The sequence below is a fragment of the Cetorhinus maximus genome, chromosome 3, assembly GCF_964194155.1.
Source record: "Cetorhinus maximus chromosome 3, sCetMax3.hap1.1, whole genome shotgun sequence".
NCBI lineage: Eukaryota > Metazoa > Chordata > Chondrichthyes > Lamniformes > Cetorhinidae > Cetorhinus > Cetorhinus maximus.
Genome location: NC_135881.1, coordinates 52,444,418 through 52,468,362, shown reverse-complemented (window position 1 = coordinate 52,468,362; position 23,945 = coordinate 52,444,418). Strand labels below are relative to the sequence as shown.

The 23,945-nt window shown below is 41.5% G+C and overlaps 1 protein-coding gene across 1 annotated transcript in view; it reads right to left on the bottom strand.

The window, feature by feature from the left end:
- Window positions 1–23,945, bottom strand: part of dnajc1 (DnaJ (Hsp40) homolog, subfamily C, member 1) — a 291,590-nt gene that overhangs the window by 2,688 nt on the left and 264,957 nt on the right. Inside the window, exons 10-11 of the mRNA XM_078538335.1 lie at window positions 21,505–21,553; window positions 14,269–14,735 (exon numbers count right to left, since the gene is read on the bottom strand). Of these exons, the coding sequence (XP_078394461.1) occupies window positions 14,269–14,735; window positions 21,505–21,553 (516 nt within the window). The remainder of the gene's footprint in view (window positions 1–14,268; window positions 14,736–21,504; window positions 21,554–23,945) is intronic.

Here is a 23,945-nt window from a genome sequence, read left to right as displayed (position 1 = left end):
TTTTAGAATGTGAGGTGTGAAGAACATTTGCACTTTTAGATAAATCAGAGTCATGAATTTCAAAGAGATGTTACACCCAGCCAACAGAGGCTGAGCTAAACAGTGTGTTTATTTTTCCCAAAGATTAATGATAATGAGTACTATGAAAGATTTATATTATGGAAAAAGTAAATTTACAAAGACATATTGGGACAATGGAATGTACATTAAAAAGGGAGAAACGTGTATAAAGGAGATTAGGTTATGTGTAAGGAAGAAGGCATTCCAAGATCCAACAAGTGTGAAAAGCCCCCAGGCTTTATGTACCAAGCTGCTGTTTCTAGGAACCGAAGCTAAGAATTAATTTAAAATATCACTGTCCAGGATATTGTGTGCTTTGCCTGGGCATGTTGAAATCTATGTTGTTTTACTGTTGCCTTAACGGAGGTGTAACTGGGAGCTAGATTAATGAGGGGATTTAGGTGTTATTATAGTAGTAATTTGTAGACCTATGTATGTGCTTAAAATCATTTCTTTTATTAATAAATGTTTAATTTAGTTTTATTAAAAAAATCTCAGACTCCATGGTCTTATTACTACTGAATTCAAGGCACGCAAATAAAAATACAAATTACAAAACAGTTGTGGCAGCTGTTTCAAGTTTCCCTCTGGCATTTGAGCAGCTCAGCATTTACCGTCTGCTGTGCCATAACACTATATAAATGTTATTGTTGTTGTAATTACAAGTTCTTAGCTTAGGACAGGCAAATGAATTGCATAATCCTGTGAATGCCATTAGAATGCATCTAAACATAAAATTGGCATAAACAAATCAGGGCCTAAGGAGCATGCTGAATCTTGGCCATATATTTCTCTTCCTTAAGTATGAAAATTAAAGTATTAATGCATTAATCATCACACATGCACATTACGCACAGCATGTTTAAGGACCTGTAAATGAGGAAGTTTTTCAATTTCTAATCTTACTTTTGCTATAAAACAGAAAGTACAATGGAGGTCACAATGAGGATAATATTTTTAGAAACACTCAAATAATTGCAATAAAATACCAGCAAATGACTGTTTTTTTGTGTATGAATATCTGGTCACAATTTTATAAGCATTTGAGTAAATGCACTTATAGGAAACCAGTATATGGAGCCCTGTAAATTAGTCCTGCACCCAATTTAATGGGTGAAGATCTGCAGCAACCTTGCCTGCAATTGCTGTGGGAAACTGTCAGCAAAGCAAGCAGTGAAGCAACATCCCTTGGACAAGTCTCCTGCACCCTGGATGTCCAATGCAGAGAAGTCTTCCTTTAACAGTGGCATGGTTTTCTTGACACAAATGTGAAAATTCAGCTATTCAAATTCAGAACAAGTCTTAAGTTATTTCTGGTAAGTTTAGATTACAGTCTAATAAAGAGAGGTATGGGAAGGCCCCTCAGTCCTGTCGAATGCACAGTCTGTGCCATGTGCGAAATCCAGGATGCTTCTCATGTCCTGGACAACATGTTCAGAAAGTTATAACAGCTGGAGGAACTCAAGTTCCAGGTTTCCGAGCTTGAACAGCAGCTGGTATCATTACAGTGCATCCACATGGTTGAGAGCAACACAGCAGGCACATTTCAAGAGGTGGTTACCCCACAGCTTAAGAGTGTCCAGACAGAGAGGGAATAGGTTCACTCCCTCCACCTGCGATGCACAGTAGCAGCAGTGTGTACCAGCTACAAGATGCACTGCAGGAATTCACCAAGGCTTCTTCAACAGCACCTTCCAAACCCACAACTACTACCATTTAGAAGGACAAGGGCATCAGATAGATGGGAACACCGCCACCTGGAGGTTCCCTTTCAAGTCGCTCACCGTCCTGACTTGGAAATATATCGTCGTTTCTTTACTGTCGCTGGGTGAAAATCCTGGAACTCTCTAACAGCACTGTGGGTATACCTACACCACATGGACTACAGTGGTTCAAAAAGGCAGCTCACCATCACCTTCTCAAGGGTAACTAGTGATGGGCAATAAATGCTGGCCCAGCCAGTGATGCCCACATCCCATGAATGAATTAAAAAAAGGTGACCGCCAGGCAGATAGCTCAAATGAACCCCGAATGCACCTTGCTCAATTCTGAATACTTATGAGAGGCAATGGTCCCTCTGGGGAATACAGTCAAAACCAAGTCCATGGCATCATGGGTGGCTCAGCTGTATAGGGCAGAGAGGAGGAATGTCAGAAAAGCAATAGCAACAAGCAACACAATAGTTAGGGGTTTCCACGGCAGTAGATAGGATTGCAGAATGGTGTGTTGCCTCCCTCCTGCCACGGTCAAGGATACATATAGACTAGTGGCAATAGCAGGGCCATTCAACCCCTCGAGCCTGCTCCGCCAATCGACATCACCATGGCTGATCTGATTGTGGCCTCAACACCACTATCCTGCCTACCCCCGATACTCTTGGTAATCAAAGATCTATCTATTTCTGCCTTAAAAATATTTAATGATCTTGCCTCTACCCCTCTTTAAGAAACAGAGCTTCACAGACTCATGACCATAAGAAAAAAATTCTCCTCATCTGTCTTAAATGGGAGATTCCTTATTTTTAAACTGTGTCCCCTAGTTCTGATCTCTCTCACAAGGGGAAACATCTCAGCATCCTGTCAAGTCCCCTTAGGATTTTACATGTTTCAATGAGATCACCTCTCATCCTTCTAAACTCCAATGGATACAGGCCCATCCTGTCCAACCTTTCCTCATAAGTTAACTTCCTCATCCCATAAGTGGATCATAGAAGGTCCTGATGCATTTCAAGTTAAGGTTTTGAAAGAAGCGCTTGTGAGATAGTCGATGCGCTGGTTTTATTTTTCCAAAATTTACACTAGATTCAGGGAAGGTTCCATTAGATCAAAAAATATTAAATGTAACTTCTTTATTCAAAAATGGAGGGAGACAGAAAGCAGAAAACTATAGGGCAGTTAGGGAAAATATTAGAAATGTTAGAAGAATTATTAAAGACGTTATAACAGGGCACTTAGATAAATTCAAGTTAATCAGGCAGAGTCAACATGGTTTTGTGAAAGGGAAATTATGTTTAACCAATTTATTGGAGTTCTTTGAAGAAGTCACGTGTGCTGTGGATAAAGGGGAACCGGCGGATGTACTACATTTAGATTTTCAGAAGGCATTTGTTGACGAGAAGTGCCTCATCAAAGGTTATTCTGGAAAATAAAAGTCATGGTGTAGGGGGTAACATATTGACATGGATAGAAGATTGGCTAGCTAACAGGAAACAAAGAGTAGGCATAAATGGCTCATTTTCTGGTTGGCAGGATGTCATGAATGGCACACCACTCGTCACGACTGGTGTGCCACAGAGATCAGTGCTGGGGCCTCAACTCTTTATAATTTATATAAATGATTTTGATGAAGGGACTGATGGTATGGTTGCTAAATTTGCTGATGACGCAAAGGCAGGTAGAAAAGTAAGTTGTGAAGAGGATATAAGGAGGCTACAAAAGGATATGGATAGGTTAGGTGAGTGGGCACAGATTTGGCAAATGGAGTATAATGTGGGAAAATGTGAGGTTGTCCATTTTGGCAGGACGAATAAAAAAGAGCCATTTTATCTAAACAGTGAGAGATTGCAGAGCTCTAAGATGCAAAGGGATCCGAGTGTCTTAGTGTATGAATCACAAAAGGTTAGTATGCAGGTGCAGCAAGTAATTAGGAAAGCTAATAGAATGTTACCATTTATTGCAATGGGAATTGAATACAAGTGTAGGGAGGTTATGCTTCAGTTATACAGGGCATTTGAGAGACCTGCAGTACTGTGTACAGTATTGGTCTCTTTATTTAAGGAAAGATGTAATGCATTAGAAGCAGTTCAGAGAAGGTATACTAGATTCATACCTGGAATGCGTGGTTGTCTTATGAGGACAGGCTGGGCAGGCTAGGCTTGTGTTTGCTGCAGTTTAGAAGAGTGAGGCGCGACTTGATAGAAACTTAAAAGATCCTGAGGGGACTTGACAGGGTGGATGCGGAAAGGATGTTTCCTCTTGTGGGAGAATATAGAACTTGGGGTCACTATTTACCAATAAGGGGTCACCCATTTAGGACAGAGATGAAGAAAAACTTTTTCTCTCAGAGGGTTGAGTGATCATAACATGATAGAATCCTTCCTTAGGTTGGAAAGTGAAATAGTCCAATCAGAAACTAGGGTCCTAAATCTAAACAAAGGAAACTACGAAAGTATGAGGCTTGAGTTGGCTAAGATAGATTGGGGATCTTCATTAAAAGACATGACGGTGGATAGGCAGTGGCTAACATTTAAGGAATGAATGTATGCATTACAACAGTTATATAGTCCTTTCTGGCACAAAAACAAAACAGGAAAAATGGCCTAACCATAGCTAACAAAAGAAACTAAGGATAGTTTTAGATCCAAAGAGGAGTCATATAAAAGTTGCTAGAAAAAGTAGCAAGCCTGAGGATTGGGAGCAGTTTAGAATTCAGCAAAGGAGGACCAAGGATTTGACTAAGAGGGGAAAAATAGAGTATGAGAGTAAACTTGCAAGGAACATAAAAGAGGACTGTAAAAGCTTCTATTATAAGTATGCAAGAAGAAAAAGATTAGTGAAGACAAATGTAGGTCCCTTACAGTTCCAAACAGGATAATTTATAATAGAGAACAAGGAAATGGCAGAGCAGTTAAACAACTACTTTAGTTCTGTCTTCACAGAGGAAGACACAAATAACTTCCCAGAAATACTAGCGAACCAAAGGTCTAGTGAGAAGGAAGAATTGAAGGGAATTAGTATTATTAAAAAAAAGTGCTGGAGAAACGAATGGGACTGAAAGCTGATAAATCCCCAGGACATGAAAATCTACAAACCAGGGTGCTAAAAGAGGTGGCCATGGAAATAGCGGATGCATTGGTTGTCATCATCCAAAATTCTGTAGAGTCTGGCACAGTCCCAGCAGATTAGATGGTGGCAAATGTAACCCCACTATTTAAAAAAGGAGGGAGGGATTAAAGTGAATTACAGACTGGTTAGCCTAACATCAGTTGTAGGGAAAATGCTAGAATCTATGATAAAAGGTGTGATAACAGGACATTTAGAAAATATCAACAGGATTAGACAAATTCAACATGGATTTATAAAAGGGAAATCATGTCTGACAAACCTACTGGAGTTTTTCTGAGACGTAACTAGCAGAATCGATAAGGGAGAAGCAGTGGATGTGGTGTATTTGGATTTTCAGAAAGCTTTTGATAAAGTCCCACATAAGGGGTTAGTGTGCAAAATTAAAGCACATGGGATTGGGGGTAATATATTGGCATGGAGTGAGAATTAGTTAGCAGACAGGAAACAGAAAATAGGAATAAATGGGTCTTTTTCAAAATGGCAGGCAGTGACTAGTGGGGTACCGGAGGGATCAGTGCTTGGGCCACAGCTATTCACAATACGTATCAACGATTTGGATGAGGGAATCAAATGTAATATTTCCAAGTTTGCCGACGACACAAAATGAGGTGGGAATGTGAGTGGTGAGTAGGGTGTTAGGAGGCTTTAAGGTGATTTAGACAAGTTTATTGAGTGGGCAAATACATGGTAGATGCAGTATAACATGGATAAGTGTGAAGTTATCCACTTTGATAGGAAAAACAGAATGGCAGAGTATTATTTAAAATGGTGACAAATTGGGAAATGTTGATGTACAAAGGGACCTGGTTGTCCTTGTACACCAATCACTGAAAGCAAGCATGCAGGTGCAGCAAGCAGTTAAGAAGGGAAATGGCTTGTTGGCCTTCATTGCTAGAGGACTTGAGTACAGGAGCAAGGGTGTCTTACTGAAGTTTGAGAGTGAGGAATGTGGGCCCATAACTAGTGTTTTACTCTTGTAATTACATTCTATGAACTCATCTTCCGGGCTACTTTTGCCAATTTGACTTGCCCAAAAAATGTGAAGATTAAAGTTATTCGTGATTATTGTAATTGCCTTTATTTAAGTTTATGAGGACAGAGTTGGCTAAAGTGGACTCGGTAAGTAGGATGAGATAAGACAGTAGAAAAGTAGTGACAGGCACTTAAGGAGATACTTCATTACTCCCAACAAGGATATATTCCATTGAACAAGCAAGACTTTACCAGAAAGATACACTATCTGTGGCTAGCTAAGGAAGTTAAGGGTTGTATCACATTGAAGGAAAAGGCTTACAATGCTGTGAAGATTAGTGTTCGGCCAGAAGATTGCGAAAATTTTAGAAACCAGCAAAGGATGACTAAAAATATAAGGATGGAGAAATTTGAGTATGATAGAAAACTAGCAAGATATATAAAAACAGACAGTAAAAGCTTCTACAAAAAGAGTATCTAAAGTCAGCATTCATCCCTTCGAGGATGAGGCTGGGGAATTAATGAGAAGTGAGAAAATGGCAGAGGCTTTGAATAAGTATTTTGTATCTGTCTTCACAACAGAAGACACAAAAAAACACCTAAGGAATAGTAGAAAATCGAGAGGCAAAAGGAAGGGAGGAACTTAAAGCAATTGCTTTCACTAGAGAAAAAAAGTAATGGGAATACTAAGGGCATTAATGGTACTTAAGGCTGACAAGTCCTCTGAACCTGATGGCCTGCTTCCTAGGACCTTAAAGAAAGTGGCTGCAGCGATGGTGGATGAATTGGTTATAATCTTGCAAAATTCCTGAATTCTGGAAAGGTCCCAATGGATTGGAAAACCACAAATGTAACACCACTGTTCAAGAAAGGAGAGAGACACATGCCTGGAAACAATAGGCTAATTCGCCTAATGTCTGTCATAGGAAAATCCGAGACTCCATTATTAAAGAGATAGTGGCATGATATTTAGAAAATCATAATCTTCTAGCTTCCACTCTGGTTCACTGGGTTCTGTGGTGGCTGATAAGTCCAATGCACGGTATGCAGACTGTGCTGCATTTGGAGCAGTTGGTGCTTGATGGGTTAGGAGATGAGCTGTTTGTGTGCTCCTTCCGATACCTCAACTTCTCCCCTGCACATTCCCAACAAAGTGTCTAAGGGGTTTGGTGCCTTCCCGAATGAACCTTCTCCATTGGTTGGTCACGAGCCAGAGTTTCCCATTATGGGTGTATTTGACTCTTGAGGATGCCTTGGGATTGCTCTATGAAATTTGTCGCCATTCTCTGCGTACTCCATGATTACATGCAAGCCGTGATCATCTATAATGGAATCACCGCAAACTCTATCTCAGTGAAATCTGGGGTCAAACAAGGCTGTGTCATTGCACCAACTGCAAGGTGATTTAGACAGGTTGAGTGAGTGGGGAAATACATGACAGATGCACAGCAGGTAATAAGGAAGGCAAATAGAATTTTGGCATTTATTGCTAAAGGGATAGAGTATAAAAATAGAGAAGTTTTGTTGCAACTGTACAAGGCATTGGTGAGATCGCACCTGGAGAGCTGTACACAGTTTTGGTCCCCTTACTTGAGGAAGGATGTAGTTGCATTGAAGGCGGTTCAGAGGAGGTTTGCTAGATTTATTCCAGAGATGCAGGGCTTGTCTTATGAGGAGAGATTGAGCAGTTTAGGCCTATACGCGCTGGAGTTTAGAAGGATGAGAGGAGATCTGATTGAGGTATATAAGATGCTAAAGGGGATAGACAAAGTAGACGTGGAGCGGATGTTTCCCCTTATGGGGCATTCTAGATCGAGAGGCCATCGTTTTAGACCAAGGGGTGGTAGATTTAAATCAGAGATGAGGAGGAATTACTTTTCTCAAAGGGTTGTGAATCTGTGGAATTCACTACTTCAGAGTGCAGTGGATGCTGGGATGCTGAATAGATTTAAGGAGGAGATAGACAGATTTTATTTAGTGATGGGTTGAAAGGTTATGGGGAGAGAGTGGGAAATTGGAATTAAGGCCAAAATGAGATCAGCCATGATCGTAATGAATGGCGGGGCAGGCTCGAGGGGCTGAATTGCCTACTCCTGCTCCTAGTTCTTATGTTATGTCCTTATGCAGTATAACGTGGATAAGTGTGAAGTTATCCACTTCAGTAGGGAAAACAGGAGTGGCAGAGTATTACTTAAATGGTGATAGATTGGGAAATGTTGATGTACAAAGGGGTCTGGGTGTCCTTGTACACCAATCACTGAAAGCAAACATGCAGGTGCAACAAGCAGTTAAGAAGGCAAATGGCATGTTGGCCTTCATTGCGAGAGGACTTGAGTACAGGAGCAATGATATCTGCTGCAGCTGTATAGGGCCTTGGTGAGACCACACCTGGAGCATTGTGTGCAGTATTTGGTCTCCTTACCTAAGAAAGGATATACTTGCCACAGAGGGAGTGCAGAGAAGGTTCACCAGACTGATTCCTGGGATGGCAGGATTGTTGAATGATGGGGGATTGGGCCGACCAGGCCTGTGTTCACTGGAGTTTAGAAGAATGAGAGGGGATCTCATTGAAATGTGTAAAATCCTGACAGGGCCGGACAGACTGGATACAGGGGTGATGTTTCCTCTGGCTGGGGGACTCTAGATCAAGGGGTCACAATCTCAATCTTGGGGTAGGCCATTTAGGGCTAAGATGAGGGGAAACTTCTTCACTCTGAGGGTGGTGAACCTGTAGAGTTCTCTGCCACAGAGGGCTTCAGAGGCTAAGTCAATGACTATATTTAAGAAGGAAATAGATTTCCAGACTCTAAAGACATCAAAGGGTATGGGGAGAGAGCGGGAATATGGCGTTGAGATAGAGGATCTGCTATGATCATATTGAATAGCGGAGCAGTCTCGAAGGGCCGAATGACCTACTCCAGCTTCTATTTTTCTATGTTTCTTCCTCAAAAGGTGGTTGAGGCAGAATCCTTGAATATCTTTAAGGCAGAGGCAGATAAATTCTTGTGGATGAAAGGTTATCAGGGATAGGCAGGAATGTGAAGTTGAGGTTAAAATAATATCAGCCATGATCTTATTGAATGGCAGAACAGGCTTGAAGGGCCGAGTGGCTTACTCCCGCTCCAAACTTGTATGTTCATATGTTTATATTCTGAGGGTAGAGATTGAATAGCCAGAGGTTGTGGTATTGGTACCAATGACATAGGTAGGAAAAGGAATGAGGTAATGCTGGAAGATTTTAAGGAGCTAGAAAAATTACCTAATAAGCAGGGCTTCAAAGATAGTAATTTCTGGATTACCTTTGCTGCCAATTACTAGTTTGAGTGCAAAAATAGGAGGATAGAGCAGGTGAATGCCTGACAGGTGAGATAGCGCAGCGGGGAGAAATTTAGATTCCTATTTTAGGGGAGGCAGGACCAGTGCAAGCCTGGTGGATTGCAATGCAATGAGGCCGGGGCCAATTTTGTTGTGCAGAGATTTGTTAGTGCCGTAGGGGAGGGTTTAAACTAGTTTAGCAGGGAGCTGAGAACCTGAGCATAGATTCAGAAGAGAGAGAAGCAAAATTGAAAGGCAGAAAATTAGTAAGTGGACGTGGAAGACAGAGGAAACAAATGCTGGAAAACAGACAACAAAGGACTTTGGCACTGCTCAATAGTGTATATATTCAAGACTCCTAGTACTGATGATAAGTCAGGTAACCTGAGGGCACAGATTCACATAAGTATGATACAAGCTATATTTTAATAATATCTAGTGGGAAGAAATGGCAGCTCACAATCCTGCTTACGGGGCTTTCAGACAGGATAGAGAGAAGAATAAAAAAGGAGGTGGGGGGTAGCAATATTGTTAAAACAAAACAATTAAAACTGAGAAGGGATGAAAGCCAGAAGGATCATCAAATGAGATCATATGGGCTGAAATGAAGAACAAAGAAAAAAAGTGGCAATCAGGCTGTTAGGAATATACTATAGATCCCCAAATACTCAGAGAGGGATAGAAAAGCAAATATGCAGGCACATTTCTGAGAAATGCAAAAATAATACAGCAGTAATAGTTGAGGATTTCAACTACCTTAATTGGGGAAGAATTGGCATAAAAGGTATCGAGGCTAAAAAATTCTTAAAATGCATTCAGGCATTTATCTTCAGCAAGTATGTAGCTAGCCCAATAAAAGGGTCAGTTCTGGACTTAGTTTTAGGTACAAAAGTGGGGCAGGTGGCAGAGAGAGAGCATTTTGGTGGTGAGTGATCATAATTCAGTTATATTTAGGGTAGATGTGGAAAAGGGTGAAGATAGACCAGGGGTAAAAGTTCTCAATCGAGGAAATGCCAATTTTACTAAGTCAAGATATGATTTAGCAAAATTGGACTTGAAACAGCTACTTGAGGGTAATCTGTGTCAGAGCAGTTGGAGGCACTCAAGGAGATGATTGGGAAAACTTATCTGCTCTGAACTCACTAAGGACAGGGTGGGTCTCCAAAACCTAGAGCCCCCTGAGTCAAGGAATGTTCAAAACAAGCAAAGCAAAATGTAGGATACCAAGATATCAAGTACTCAATACTGCAGAATGCTAAGAGGAGTATAGAAAGTGCAGAAGTGACATTAAAAAGAATGAAGCAGAAAAAATGTGTATGACAGATGTCAAGTTGATAATACAAGTGATAACCAGCTGAATATAGAAAGTTCGGAGGGGATCTGAAAATGGAAATCGAAGAGGCAAATGGAAAGTAGGGAAGGGGCTGGGAGCTAACATAATATAGAATCCAAAAGTCTTGTATAGGCATATAAATAGTAAAAAAGTATGAACAGAAGGCTGGGTCAATTAAGGGCCATAAAAATAATCTAGGCATGAAGGTAGAGGGTATGGTTTAGGTACTAAAATAAGTACTTTGCATCCATCTTTACCAAGGAAGAAAATGCTGTCAAAGTCACAGTGAAAGAGGAGATTGAGATATTGGATGGGCTAAAAATTGACTAAGAGGAGGCATTGGAGAAGCTGGCTGAAATTGAAGTTGATAAGTCACCACGACCAGATGGGATGCATCTGGGTATACTAAGGAAAGTTAAGATGGAAATTGCAGAGGTACTGACCATAATCTTCCAATCTTGTAGTGGTTGGTGCCAGAGGACTGGAGAATGGAAAATGCTACAAACTTGTTCGAAAAAAGCATCCAAGCATAAACCCAGCAACTCCAAGTCTGTCACAATGATGGGAAAGTTTATGGGAGTGATAATCCAGAATAAATTAACACTGACTTGGACAAGAATTGGTTAATTAAGGAAAAACAAATTCATTAAAAGGCAAATCATGTTTAACTAACATGATTCAGTTTTTCTGATGAGGCAACAGAAATGGTTGATGATAATGCAGTTGATGTGGCGCACATGGACTTCTAAGAGGTGCTTGATAAAGTGCCACATGAGAGGCTTGTCAGCAATGCTGAGGCCCATGGAATAAAAGTAAGTGGCAGCATGGACATGAAATTGACTGTGACAGGAAACAAAGAGTACTGGTGAACAGATGGGTTTTGGACTGGAGGAAAGTTTATAGTGGGGTTCTACAGGGATTGATATTAGGATCATTGCTTTTCTTGATGTATTACTATATAATGACCCATATATACTAATGGCACAATTTCAACATTTGAAAGTGACACAAAACTTGGAAGTATTGCGAACAGTGAGGAGGATAATGAGAGATTTCAAGATGACACAGACAGGCTGCTTAAATGGGCAGGCACATGACTGATGAAATTTAATGCAGAGGAATGCGAAGTCATACATTTTGGTAGCAAGATTGAGGAGAGGGCAATACAAAATACAGGGTAGAATTCTAAAGGGGGTAATGGGAACAGAGACACCTGGGGGTATATGTACACAATTCTTTGGATATAGCAAGGCAGGTCATGAAGGCAGTTAAAAAGTTGTACAGGATCCTGGGTTTTACAAATAGAGGCATAGGGTGCGAAAGCAAGGAAGTTATACACTGGTTCAACCTTAACAGGAGAAGCGTGTCTAATTCTGGGCACCGCACATTAGGAGGGATGTGAAAACTTTACAGAGGGTGCAGAAAAGATTTACAAGAATGGATTCAGAAATGATGAACTTCAGTTACAATTAGAGATTGAACTTCAGTTATAGATTGGAGAAGCTGGGGTTGTTTTCCTTAAAGAGAAGATTGAGAGGGGAGATTTGATAGAAGTGCTCAAAGTCATGAGGGGTCTAGATAGAGTAGATAGGGAGAAACTGCTCCCATTGGTGGAAGGGTCAAGAGGACACTAATATAAGGTAAATGCCAAAAGAACCAATGGCAACATGAAGAAAAACCTTTTTTATACATCAATTGGTTAGGATCTGGAAAGCGCTGCATAGTGGTGTGGTGGAAATAGATTCAATCGTGGTTTTCAAAAGGGAATTGGATAAGCATCCGAAGAGAAAATTTGCAGGGTTACTGGGAAAGGGCTAGGGAGTGGGAGTATTTTTCTCTTGCAGAGAGCTGGCATGGACACGATGGGCCAAATGCCTCCTATGATTCTATTCTATGATACAAATATTAACTGTGTAGTTGATTGTGACGAATAAAGATACAGACTGCAGAAAACTATCAATGGACTAATCAGGTAGTCAGATAAGTGGCAAATGGAGAAATGTGAGATTATGCACTTGGAGAGGGGCAAACAATGGAGTACTCAAGAAATGCAGGTTACTGAAAAGTGTCAAGGAACAGCGGGAGCTTGGAGTGCTCACCCACACCTCCCTCAAGTCACCAGGAGAGGTAGATAAGATGGCTCAAGAAGGCACATGGTATATTTACCTTTATTAGCCGAGGCATAAAATATTAGAGCAGGCGGGTTATGCTAGAGCTGTATGAAATACTAATTAGCCCAAAGCTAGAGTACCGCATACAATTCTGATAACTGCAATAAAGGAAGAATGTAATTGCAGTAGAGAGGGTACAGAGTAGATTTACAAAGATGTTGCCAGGAATGGTGCATTTTAGCTATGAGGAAAGATTGCGGTTCCTTCCTTTGGAACACAGGAGGTTGAGGGGAGATTTAATTGAGGTGTATAAAATTTTGAAGGGTCTGGATAGAGTGGATAGGAAGGAGCTTTCTTAGAGGCAGTCATTAGCCAGGGGGCAGAGATTTTCAAGTAACTAGTACAAGGATTAGTGGGGAGTGAAATAGAAACCATTTTTCACCCAGACAATGAGGGTCTGGAACTCACTACCTGAAAGGTCAGTAAAGGCAGAAACTTTCACTGAATTTAAAAAATACATGGATATGCACTTCCAAGAGCTGGAAAGTGAGTTTAGGCTGGATAGCTCTTTCTCAGGCAGCACAACTGAACGGCCTCTTTCTGTGCCATAAATTTCTATGACTTTATGTGAAAACTTTGGACACCTAAAGATCTTCTTGGAGCTCCAGAAAGAAAGCAGAGGGTACCAAAACAGTGCACTAGGATCCATACAAATGTAGGGACAGAATTCCAGACTCCATCCAGCATTCTAGAGAAAAAGCCTCGAGATGGGTATGTTCTCCTGTAATTCCCACCAGAGAAGTATGCCTTTGTGCAGACAGGGCCACAAGTACATAGGACCACAATGCAAATTATTCACAAATGGAGAGAATTACTCAGGCTCTAAGAATAATAGGTGATGGGGATAATTCGTAATGACAGATTAGGATGTGCTAAAACAGGGTTTAAAATCACACTATTGTAAGGGAAGTAGTGGGGAAATTATAACCTGCATTTGGTAACGTGGCCAAGCTTGATATGAGCATTGGGTGTCCAGAGTATTTTTTCCCCTAGCACTTATGGTTTATTTTATATATAAAATGAATTACATGCATACCTTCCTTTACCCCCACTCCAACTTTTGTTTCTTGCCGATTTCACCATGTGTCCCATGCATCCCAGGCACCTGTCACTGTTTTCATCAGCTAGTCACCATAAGGCATGCAAAGGCATGCTGGTTAAAAACCTTTAAGCGTTTTTCCCTCTCCACTTATGGTACCTTCCTTTTGCTAGGCATTTCCAATAACTAGCACGATGGAGGGAGTTACTTTAGCACAATGAGCTGACAAATCTTTGAAGTTCCATTCCATGGTGCCACACTTAAATCCACATACTCTATTCTAAAGGATGAAAAATCTTGAGATGGGTCCATAATTTTCCAATTTGGATGACAATTTATGCTTTTTTTTGAGGAGCATTTTACATGTGGATGAGATCATGCAGTATTAAATTCAGTACCAAAACTTTTGATATCTTTCAAGTTATTAGGTGATATAAAGAACCAAGACTGGCCATAACTGTACAGTGACACAGATTGTGAGCCAGCTTTATTAGTGTGAGGGATCGAAGTTTTCTATTAATAGAGAAACATTACCTTTGTTTTTCCTGGTACACATTTTGCTATTTTGTCCCAGCGTTCCGGAGTCCCCTTTGGATACTGTTGTAAGGCTAATTCAAGCAATTTTTGTTGATTTTGGTTCCACAGTTCAGCAATTTCTTCTGAAGGTCGAACCTTCCCTTTCTTTTTCTTCTCCTCATCACTATCATCATCCAGTTCTGTGTTATCAAAGTCCCTCTGGCGTCTTCCTTTTTGTTTCTGTTCAATTTCTTCTTGAATCATAAGAGTTCTCTCTGATGTTTTTGCAGTTTTCCGTTTCCGTGGCCTGGTTTCTGTGGACAATGCCTCTGTGTAGTTATCTTGATCATCCCCATTTTCAAACTCATGTTCTCCTTCAACCTCCTCATCTCTTTTAGTAATTATGTGGTCAGGAAGAACTGTTTCACGTTTAGCACTCTTTACAGTCTGGGTTACAGATTTCAGATCCAATAGTTTTACCGTTCCTGATTTAAAAAAAAAATTGGGTTAATGTTGCACATATTGTTCAATATTTACCACAATTTTGGTTTACAACAGAATACTTCTGTGAACAAATCTATCTATTTATATATGCTTGTGCAGCTGAATACAAGATTACCTACCATAATGTATGTCCTTCCCACTTTGAAAGGACTGAAACCTTTGCATACAAATGATCATTGCCATCATGCCATTAAATTTATGGATAAGTGGCCAGCCAGGAGAGCTTCGGAGTAGTCAAGTCTGGACATGACAAACACGTCTATAAGGGTTTCAGCAATGGATGGGGTTGAGGCAGGGGAGAAGTCAGGTGATTTTGCAAAGGCAGAAGTGTTAGTGCTCAAATGGATAAGAGATCAGAAGCTCAGGTCAGGGTCATACAGGATGCCGAGGTTGCGAACAATCTGGTTCAACCAGAGATATCAGCTAAATCATTAGACTGGTGTAGCAAGGCTCCAGAATTCATGGCAGTGGTCTAAACAAATGGCTTTGACCTTCCCAAACTGGAGAAAAATGGGGTGCATCCGAGTCTGACAACACAGGTTCAGTGGAAACATCAATAGAGCTGGGTGTTGTCAATTTGCCAGTGGATATCGACTATTATCTTTCAATTATTTCACAAAAGAGCAGCAAGAAGATAAGAAAGAGGGGGGGGCCAAGGATAAATCCTTCAGCATTCCAGAGGTAACAATAGCTGCGGGAAGAGAAGCGTGTTCAAGGTTCTTTGCCTATAATTGCATAACAAACACTGTACTATAACAAGGGCAATACCATTGAGCTAGACAAAGTAGAAAAGGAGTTGCAGGAGTATGGTGTGTTCAACCCCGTCAATGGCCGCAGACAAGCCGAGGAGGCAAAGTGCACTACAGTCAGAGTCATAGAAGATGCAATTTGTGACTTTAAGTAGATCCATTTATGTGTTGTGGCAAAGGCAAAAACCTGATTGGAGAGATTCAATATGGAGTTGCAGGAAAGAAGGACACAGATTTGGGAGCCGACAACTTGTTCAAGAACTGTAGAGATAGGACAATTTGCGAGGACAAAGAGACCAGGCTTATTTAAAGACAGGGGATGATGAAGGAAATTTTAAAAGATGGAGAAACAATACCAGATGAGTAGGGAATCATTTACAATGTCAGCTAGCATGATGGCTACAAAAGGAAGTTGGATGTCAAAGGGGTAGGAGGACAAGATGAGCTCAAAGAGGGCACTAAGGGAGATAGGAAAGAAACAAAAGAAAGCACTGAGGGCGGAATTTTACAGCCCTATCGCAGCCAGGATGGGGCTGGAAATTGCGATGAGCCGTTCAAAACTCCATCGACTTTGGTAGGAGGTGTGGTAAAATTTCATCCTGAGTATCAGGACCATTGCAAAGGCAAGGGTTAGCTTTATTGGACATGGGGAATGTCCATGGCAGGTATGCAAGGCAGCTGAACTGAGGGCCCCAATCTTAGTAAAAAGGAAATCCCTTCTTGTTGAATTGAGAGTGGAGAGAGCAGGAGAAAAACACTGAAGGGGACAATTGGTAATTGGGGAAAATGTTGGGAATATCTTTGATCCCCAGGATGATCCTGGAGTAGTGCATGGTTTTCGTGGAGAACTGTATCACAGTAGCACCTTCAGGAGAGGAGTAGAGGAAGAGGAGAAGAGAGATTAGGAAATTGCTTTTTTAATTTTTTTTTTAAAATGAAGGTTTTTACACCACCTTCAGCTTTTTAAAAACAAAATATAGGTGACACTAGTGAGGTGGTATTTACTGACCATCCTTAAATGCTTTGAGGGCATTAAAACTCAATCACAATATGGAACTGGAGTTTCAGGTAAGTCACACATGGTAGGGTACAAGTCCCCTTACTGAAGATGGAAATCAGTAAACAAGTTAGGATTTTATGACAACCCAACACCTCCATGGTCATTTTGGTATTATCTCAAAAATTACCATTTGTTCTGAATTCAATTTCACAACTTGATGTAGTAGCATTTGAACGCAAGGTATTTGTGCTTGCTAGTCCTGTACTATAACTATCATTGAAGGTCACAAAGCAAAATTTCAGGGTAAACATGGGCATTTCATCATTGAAAAAGAGGCTTAGATTGTCAGTGGGGTTCGCAGTGTTGCACATTAGCATGTACTGGAAGCTACATATATTAACACACAGGCCCTGTTCTTTGCAGACAGAAAGAACGTGTACACACATTGTTCCTGTTTCAATGAAACAAAACATCTGACAGCCATTTGCTGACTCATTCCCTAGACAATGCCTTGACCAATCAAAGTCAAGCTGCCTGGTTTAAATTTCAAACAATGCTTGGCAGTTAACTGTCAATCACCATCACTGGTGCATTCTCCATGGCAACACCTCGACCAGAGTCCATTTGCCAACTAATCAGCACTCTCTTCGCACAAAAGTATAAATTGTTGTTTTTCCCTTTATATTCGCATTATTACAAAGTGCCCTGATGAGTGCAAGAGGAAAAGCTTCGACATGTCTCTTTCTTTACAATATTCAACACTGCACTGTCAGTCAATTATAATTTTTGTCCTCAACTCTCTGAAGTGGAGTCCATGGTGTGTGCGCACACATCAGAAATGACCTTCTGAGTCAGGCTAGTGTAATGGTTATGGTATTGGAGTATCAACCCAGAGGTCATGCTTAAAATCCCAAAATGGCAAGTGAAAAGCATCTGTATTCAGACCTGTTAGTTTCATGTAAACTGGGGGAAGTTAATGAAATCAATAAGGCGAAGTTAATGAAATCAATGTCAGGATAAAGTGAGTTTCACATGCATCTGCGAAAGATAGATTATACCTGACCAATCTGGCTGAACTTTTTGAGTGGTCATCAACAGGAGTTTCTGTGCATGCTGTCTACATGGAGCTCTCAAAGCCATCTGATAAGGTTCTGAACGAGATATAAGCAAAATTAAAAGTGCAAGGAATTTAAGGTAACTTTGTTGATGCTTAGCTGGGAGGGAAGAGACAAAGTAGAGATTGATGGGATGTAACAACTGAAGTAGCCAGGGATTTTTTAGAAATTCATTCATGCGGTGTGGCATTTGTTGACAAGGCCCTCAAGGAGATTGCGATGAGAAGCTCTCTTGAACCTGTGCATTCTCTGTGGTGAAGATACTCCCAGTGCTGCTAGGGAGGGGCTTCCAGAATTTTGACCAAGCAATGAAGGAACAGTTTCCAAGCCAGGATGGTGTGAGACTTGGAGGTGGTTGTGTTCCTATGTGCCTACCGTCCTTTTTCTTTCAAGTAGTAGAGGCTGTGGATCTTGGAAGTGCTTTTGAAGGAGCCTTGATGAGATGCTGTAGAGCATCTCATTAATAGCACACACTGAAGCCATGGTGCACTGATGGTGGATGGAGTGAATGTTTAAGGTGATCAATGAGGTGCCAAATCAAATGGGCTGCTTTGCCCTGAATAGTGTCCTGCTTCTTGGTTGTTTTGGGAAGTCAGGGGAAGAGGAATTTGCTGCAAAATAACCAGCCTCCAACCTGCTCTTGTAGCCACAGTATTTATGTGGCCGGTCCAATTAAGTTTCTCGTCAATGGTGAACCCCAGGATGTTGATGATAAAGGCTCGACAATGGTAATGCCATTGAATGTCATGGGGAGGTCCACAGACTCTCTTATTTGGTGGTCATTGCTTGGTATTTAAGTGACAAGTAACATCCACTAACATCCGAGGCTTCAGACTCGTCTTTTGCACTCGTGTTTGCTTCCACTATTATTGAGAATGGAGATGCTTCTGGAGCCGCCTCCTCCCATTAGTTGTTCAATTGTCCACCATTCGACATGCAAGTCTGAAGAGCTTTGACAAAATTTGTTGGTTGTGGGATCTCTTGGCTCTGTCTACAGCATGCAGCTTCCATTGTTTATCATGAATGCAGTCCCATGATGCAACTACCTGGTGATCTTCCTGCCGTACTCTCCTACACTCCTCATTGAACCAGCGTTGCTCCTCAGGCTTAAGGGCAACTGCACAGTGAGGGATATGCGAGGCCATGAGGTTACAGATTGCACTATAATCTCTGTAACCATACTGTTGCTGCTGATGGTCCACAGCACTTAATAGATGCCAATTCTGAGCTGCTAGATCTGTTCTGAACCTATCCTATTTGGCACAATGGGTAGTGCCACACATGGTGAAGGTGAAGGGTAAATAAAGACATGACTTTGTATCCACAAAGATTGTGTGGTGATTACTTCTACCAATACTGACATGGACAAAATGTATCTGTGACAGGTAGATTGGTCAGGACAAGACCAAGTAGGCGTTTCCCTCATGTTGATTCCCTGACCACCTGCCGTAATGTCAGCCTGGCATCTATATCCTTCAGGACTTGGCCAACTCGGTCAATAGTAGTACTATTGATCCACTCTTAGTGATGGATATTAAAGCCACCCAGAGTACAGTTTGTGCTCTTGCTACTCAGTGATTCTTCCAAGTGTTGCTCAACATGGGGGAGTACAACATTTATCACCCGAGGGAGGGCAGCACTGGGAATCAGCAGGAGGTTTCCTTTTCTGCATTTGACCTGATGCTATTAAAATTCACAGAGTAATGGTTGAGGACTCCCAGGGCTACTTTCTCCTGACTGTATACTACTGTGTTATCCTCTCTGGTGCGTCTGCCCTGGCAGTGTGACTGGACATATCCAGGGATATCCTGAGACTTAAAGGCATGATTTGGTGAGTATGATGATGTCAGGCTTGAGTGGTCTGAGGGACAGCTCTCTCAATTTTTGCACAGGTCCCCAGATGCTAGTGAGGGCAACTTTGTAGGGTTGACGGGTGGGTGTGTCTTTGTCGTGTCCGAATCTGGGCCCTGCTGGGTGGCCCATCTGATTATCTTCTTATAGTTTTCTGCAGTGGTTTGCTAGGCCATTTCCGAGGTCAGTTAAGAGTCGACCACATTACTGTGGGCCTGACAGGCAAGAGCAGCAGATTTCCTTCCCCAAAAGACATTAGAGAATCAGATAGGATTAGGTGACAATCCAGTGGTTTCATAGTCACCATTACTGATACTAGATTTTATTGCAGATTTATTTAATTGACTTAATTTAACTTCCCCAGCTGCCTTGTCAGGATTTGAACTCACGTCTCCAGATCATTCATCCAGGTCTCTGTATCACTGGTCCAGTAACAACCATTATGCTAATATATCCCTAAATGCGTATTGCGGCCTCAGCTTTTTACCATATAAATCAAAGACTTGTTTGAAGAAGTAGATAATTGTATCTCCAAGTTTGCAAGATGACATTTAGTCATCAATTCAATTTACTATGCCGCCTAAGTTAGAAAGGGACATAGACAGATTAAGTGAATGGGCAAAACTGTAGAAGATAAAGCTCCACGTGAGCAAATGCAAAAGTCATGCACTTTGGATCCAAGAAAGAGAAAATCTGAAGAGTTTCTTAATGAGAAGAAACTAGAAACTGTGGAGAAGCAAAGAGATTTGTGTAACCTGGTACAGAAACCACAAAGCTAGTGCACAGATACAACGAGTAATCAAAAAGGTTAATGGAGTGCTAACCTTTACCTCAAGAGGGCTGGCATACAAAGGGAAAGAAGTTATGCTTCAGTTGTACAGAGGCTTGGGCACACCCCATCTGGAGTTCTCAGGGCAGATAGTTTTGGCCTTGGAGAAGGTACAGCACAGATCCACCAAAATTATACCAGGTCTTAAAGGGTTAAATTATGGAGTGGGGTTGCATAAACCTGAGTTGTATTCACTTGAGTTTAAAACGCTTTTGAAATGATAGTGATTAGATAAGAGTAAATACAAAGCAGCTGTTTTGTTTGCTGAGAGAATCCAAAACAAGGGGACATAATCTTGAGCCAAGTCATTCAGGAGTTAAAACAGGAAGCAGGAGGTCATTAAAATTATGAAATGTTTTTAAGAGTGGACACCGAGAGAGTGCTTCCACTTGTGGGATGGGGCAAAACTACAGCCCATCAATATAAGGTAGTCACCAAGAAATCAAATAGGGAATTCAGAAGAAACTTCTGAAAGAATGGAAGTCACTAACCCAGGGAGTAGTTGTGGGGAATAATATAAATGCATTTAAGATGAATCTAGAGAAGATGTGGCAGAAGGAAATAGAGGGACATGCTAATAGCATTAGAGTAGGAAAGGTGGGAGGAGGATCAAGTGGAGCAGAAACATCAGCATGGAATGGTTGGCTTCTGAATGGTCCGTTTAAGAACATAAGAAATAGGAGTAGGCCATACTATGCTTTATACTATGCAGTATGTAATTTTCCAAACAAGAGTTAGTGGAAATCCGGAACTCTCTCTTCCAAAATGTCACGATGCTGAATCAACTGAAATTTTCAGGACTGAGAATGACAGACCTTTATTGGGTAAGGGTGTTGATGGCCATGGATCAAAAGTCAGGTAAATGCAGTTGAGGTGTAGATCAGCCATGACCTATAGAAAGACAAGTTCAAGGACCAGACTGTGCTACTCCTTTACCTATGTTCCCAATTATTCCTAATTCTTCAACAACAGGTGCTATACACACAACAGAGAACACAATCTTTTTTGCAACAGACAAATAGACTGGTTTTATGGCACGAGCCCCAGAGTTTTATCCAATGTGGAGGCAGGAAACCATGTGTGGCACTGCCTATCTGCAACATCATGTGACATTTTTATGGATATTGTCACATAGTCCTCAGACCCAGATCAAACTGGTCATTATTCCCATTATGTTGAGAAAGCTTAAATGAAGAATACCCATACCTGGTGTGCTTGAAACAAAATCCTTGAGTTGTTTAGCTTTTGTTGTAACCTATATTAGAAGAAAAAATATACAATTGTTTACTTCTTACCAAATATTCAATTCAATCCCACATTAAAAAAAATGTATTCTATACAAATAAAAACACATACATCTAACTTAACTATGTTACCAATTTTCCTCCCCCTTGTTTTCTGAAGAAACTGGCTGATTACACTGGTGCTTAGCATACTCCAGCACATTGTCCAATTGGGAACACTTTGTGAAGCTATGACAATGAGCACTGGCAAAGCTCAGTAATAGGGAGCAAAACAGCTGAGCTGGACTAATGCACACGTACACATGTACTCACCTGACTTTCGAGAAGGAGTCACATGATAGCAATCAGGAGTGGAAACTATGAATTAATTCCCCCTTACATTTGTCAGAGAGGCAACTGTAACACTACTATTCTTTTCCTGGGTGAAATCAGCATCAACTGGTAAGCAAATTTGGGATCTTCTAAACTTCGCTCTATGGCTCTACCCATAAGAAGCATGACTTTGATGGATAACGTTACTGGCTATAGTACAGAACTCAGCCATTTGAAGTCACAAGTTTCTGAAACTTACAAAAAAGCTGTTAACCCACTTCAATTTTAATTGTATTTTATGCTTTCATTTGTGAATTTTATTTGTCAACTACCCCATCAATCTGCCACATCCAATGACCACACCCAAGTTCACAGTCACGAGACCTCATCAGACCCAGGTCACAGAGATGCTAGATCCCACTTACGCTGAAATTACACCATTTATTCACGTATGCCCTCACCTTTGTGAGCTATTTGCCTGCGGCACCCTTTCTGAACGAACTTAACTTCAAAACAAACATCCCGTACATCAGCTAGACCACTTGCTTCCACCTCAACAACAAAAACTTGAATTTATATAGCACCTTTAACATAGTAAAATGTCCCAAGGTGTTTCACAGAAGCATTATAAAGCAGAACTTGGAGCCTAGGGAATTGACGACAAGGCCATCAATAGTGCAGCAATTAAAATTGGGGATGCGCAGAAGTCAGAATAGAGGAGCAGCGCAGATATCGCAGAGGGTTTGTGGGGCTGGAGGAAATTACAGCGATAGGGAGGGGAGGGGCAAGGCCTTGGAGGAACTTGAAAACAAGGATGCGAATTTTAAAATCAAATCATTGCTTGACCGCAAGCCAATGTAGGTCAGCGAGCACAGGACTGATAGGGGAACAGGACATGGTGCGAGTTAAGACAAGGGTAGCAGAGCTTTGGATGACCTCAAGTTTACAAAAGGTAATCCGTACGAGACCAGCCAGGAGTACATTGAATTAGCCAAGTCCAGAGTGCGCCCTTCCATTGATTAAACCCTACTGCAGGTTGCTGCCGCTTCAAAATATGACAAGTTTAAGTATCTCTTTCAACAAAAACAAAAACACCTGGAAAAACTCAACAGGTCTGACAGCATCTGCGGAGAGGGATACAGTTAACGTTTCGAGTCCGAATGACTCTTCATCAGAACTAAAGAAAAATAGAAAAGAGGTGAAATATAAGCTCATTTAAGGCGGGGTGGGACAGGTAGAGCTGGATAGAGGGCCAGTGATAGGTGGAGATTGCCAAAAGATGTCATAGACAAAAGGACAAAGAGGTGTTTACGGTGGTGATATTAGCTAAGAAATGTGCTAATGGGGACATTAAGGGTAGAAAGCAGGACGAGCAAGGAACAGATAGCCCTAGTGGGGGTGGGGTGGGGTGTTGGGGGGGGGTGGGGAGTGGGGGGATCGAAATAGGCTAAAAGGTAGAGATAAAACAATGGATGGAAATACATTTAAAAATAATGGAAATAGGTGGGAAAAGAAAATTACATATAAATTATTGGAAAAGGGAGGGGATCGGAAAGGGGGTGTGGATGGAGGAGAGAGTTCATGATCTAAAGTTGTTGAACTCAATATTCAGTCTGGAAGGCTGTGAAGTGCCTAGTTGGAAGATGAGGTGCTGTTCCTCCGGTTTGCGTTGAGCTTCACTGGAACATTGCAGCAGGCCAAGGACGGACATGTGGGCATGAGAGCAGGGTGGTGGGTTGAAATGGCAAGCGACATGGAGGTCTGGGTCATGCTTGCGGACAGATTGAAGGTGTTCTGCAAAGCGGTCACCCAGTCTGCGTTTGGTCTCTCCAATGTAGCGGAAACCCCATTGGGAGCAGCGAATGCAGTAGACTAAATTGAGGGAAATGCAAGTGAAATGCTGCTTCACTTGAAAGGAGCGTTTGGGCCCTTGGACAGTGAGGAGGGGGAAGGGGCAGGTGTTGCACCTTCTGCGGTTGCATGGGAAGGTGCCGTGGGAGGGGGTTGAGGTGTAGGGGGTGATGGAGAAGTGGACCAGAGTGTTTTATCTCTACCCTTTAGCCTATTTCGATCCCCCCCCCACCCCACCCC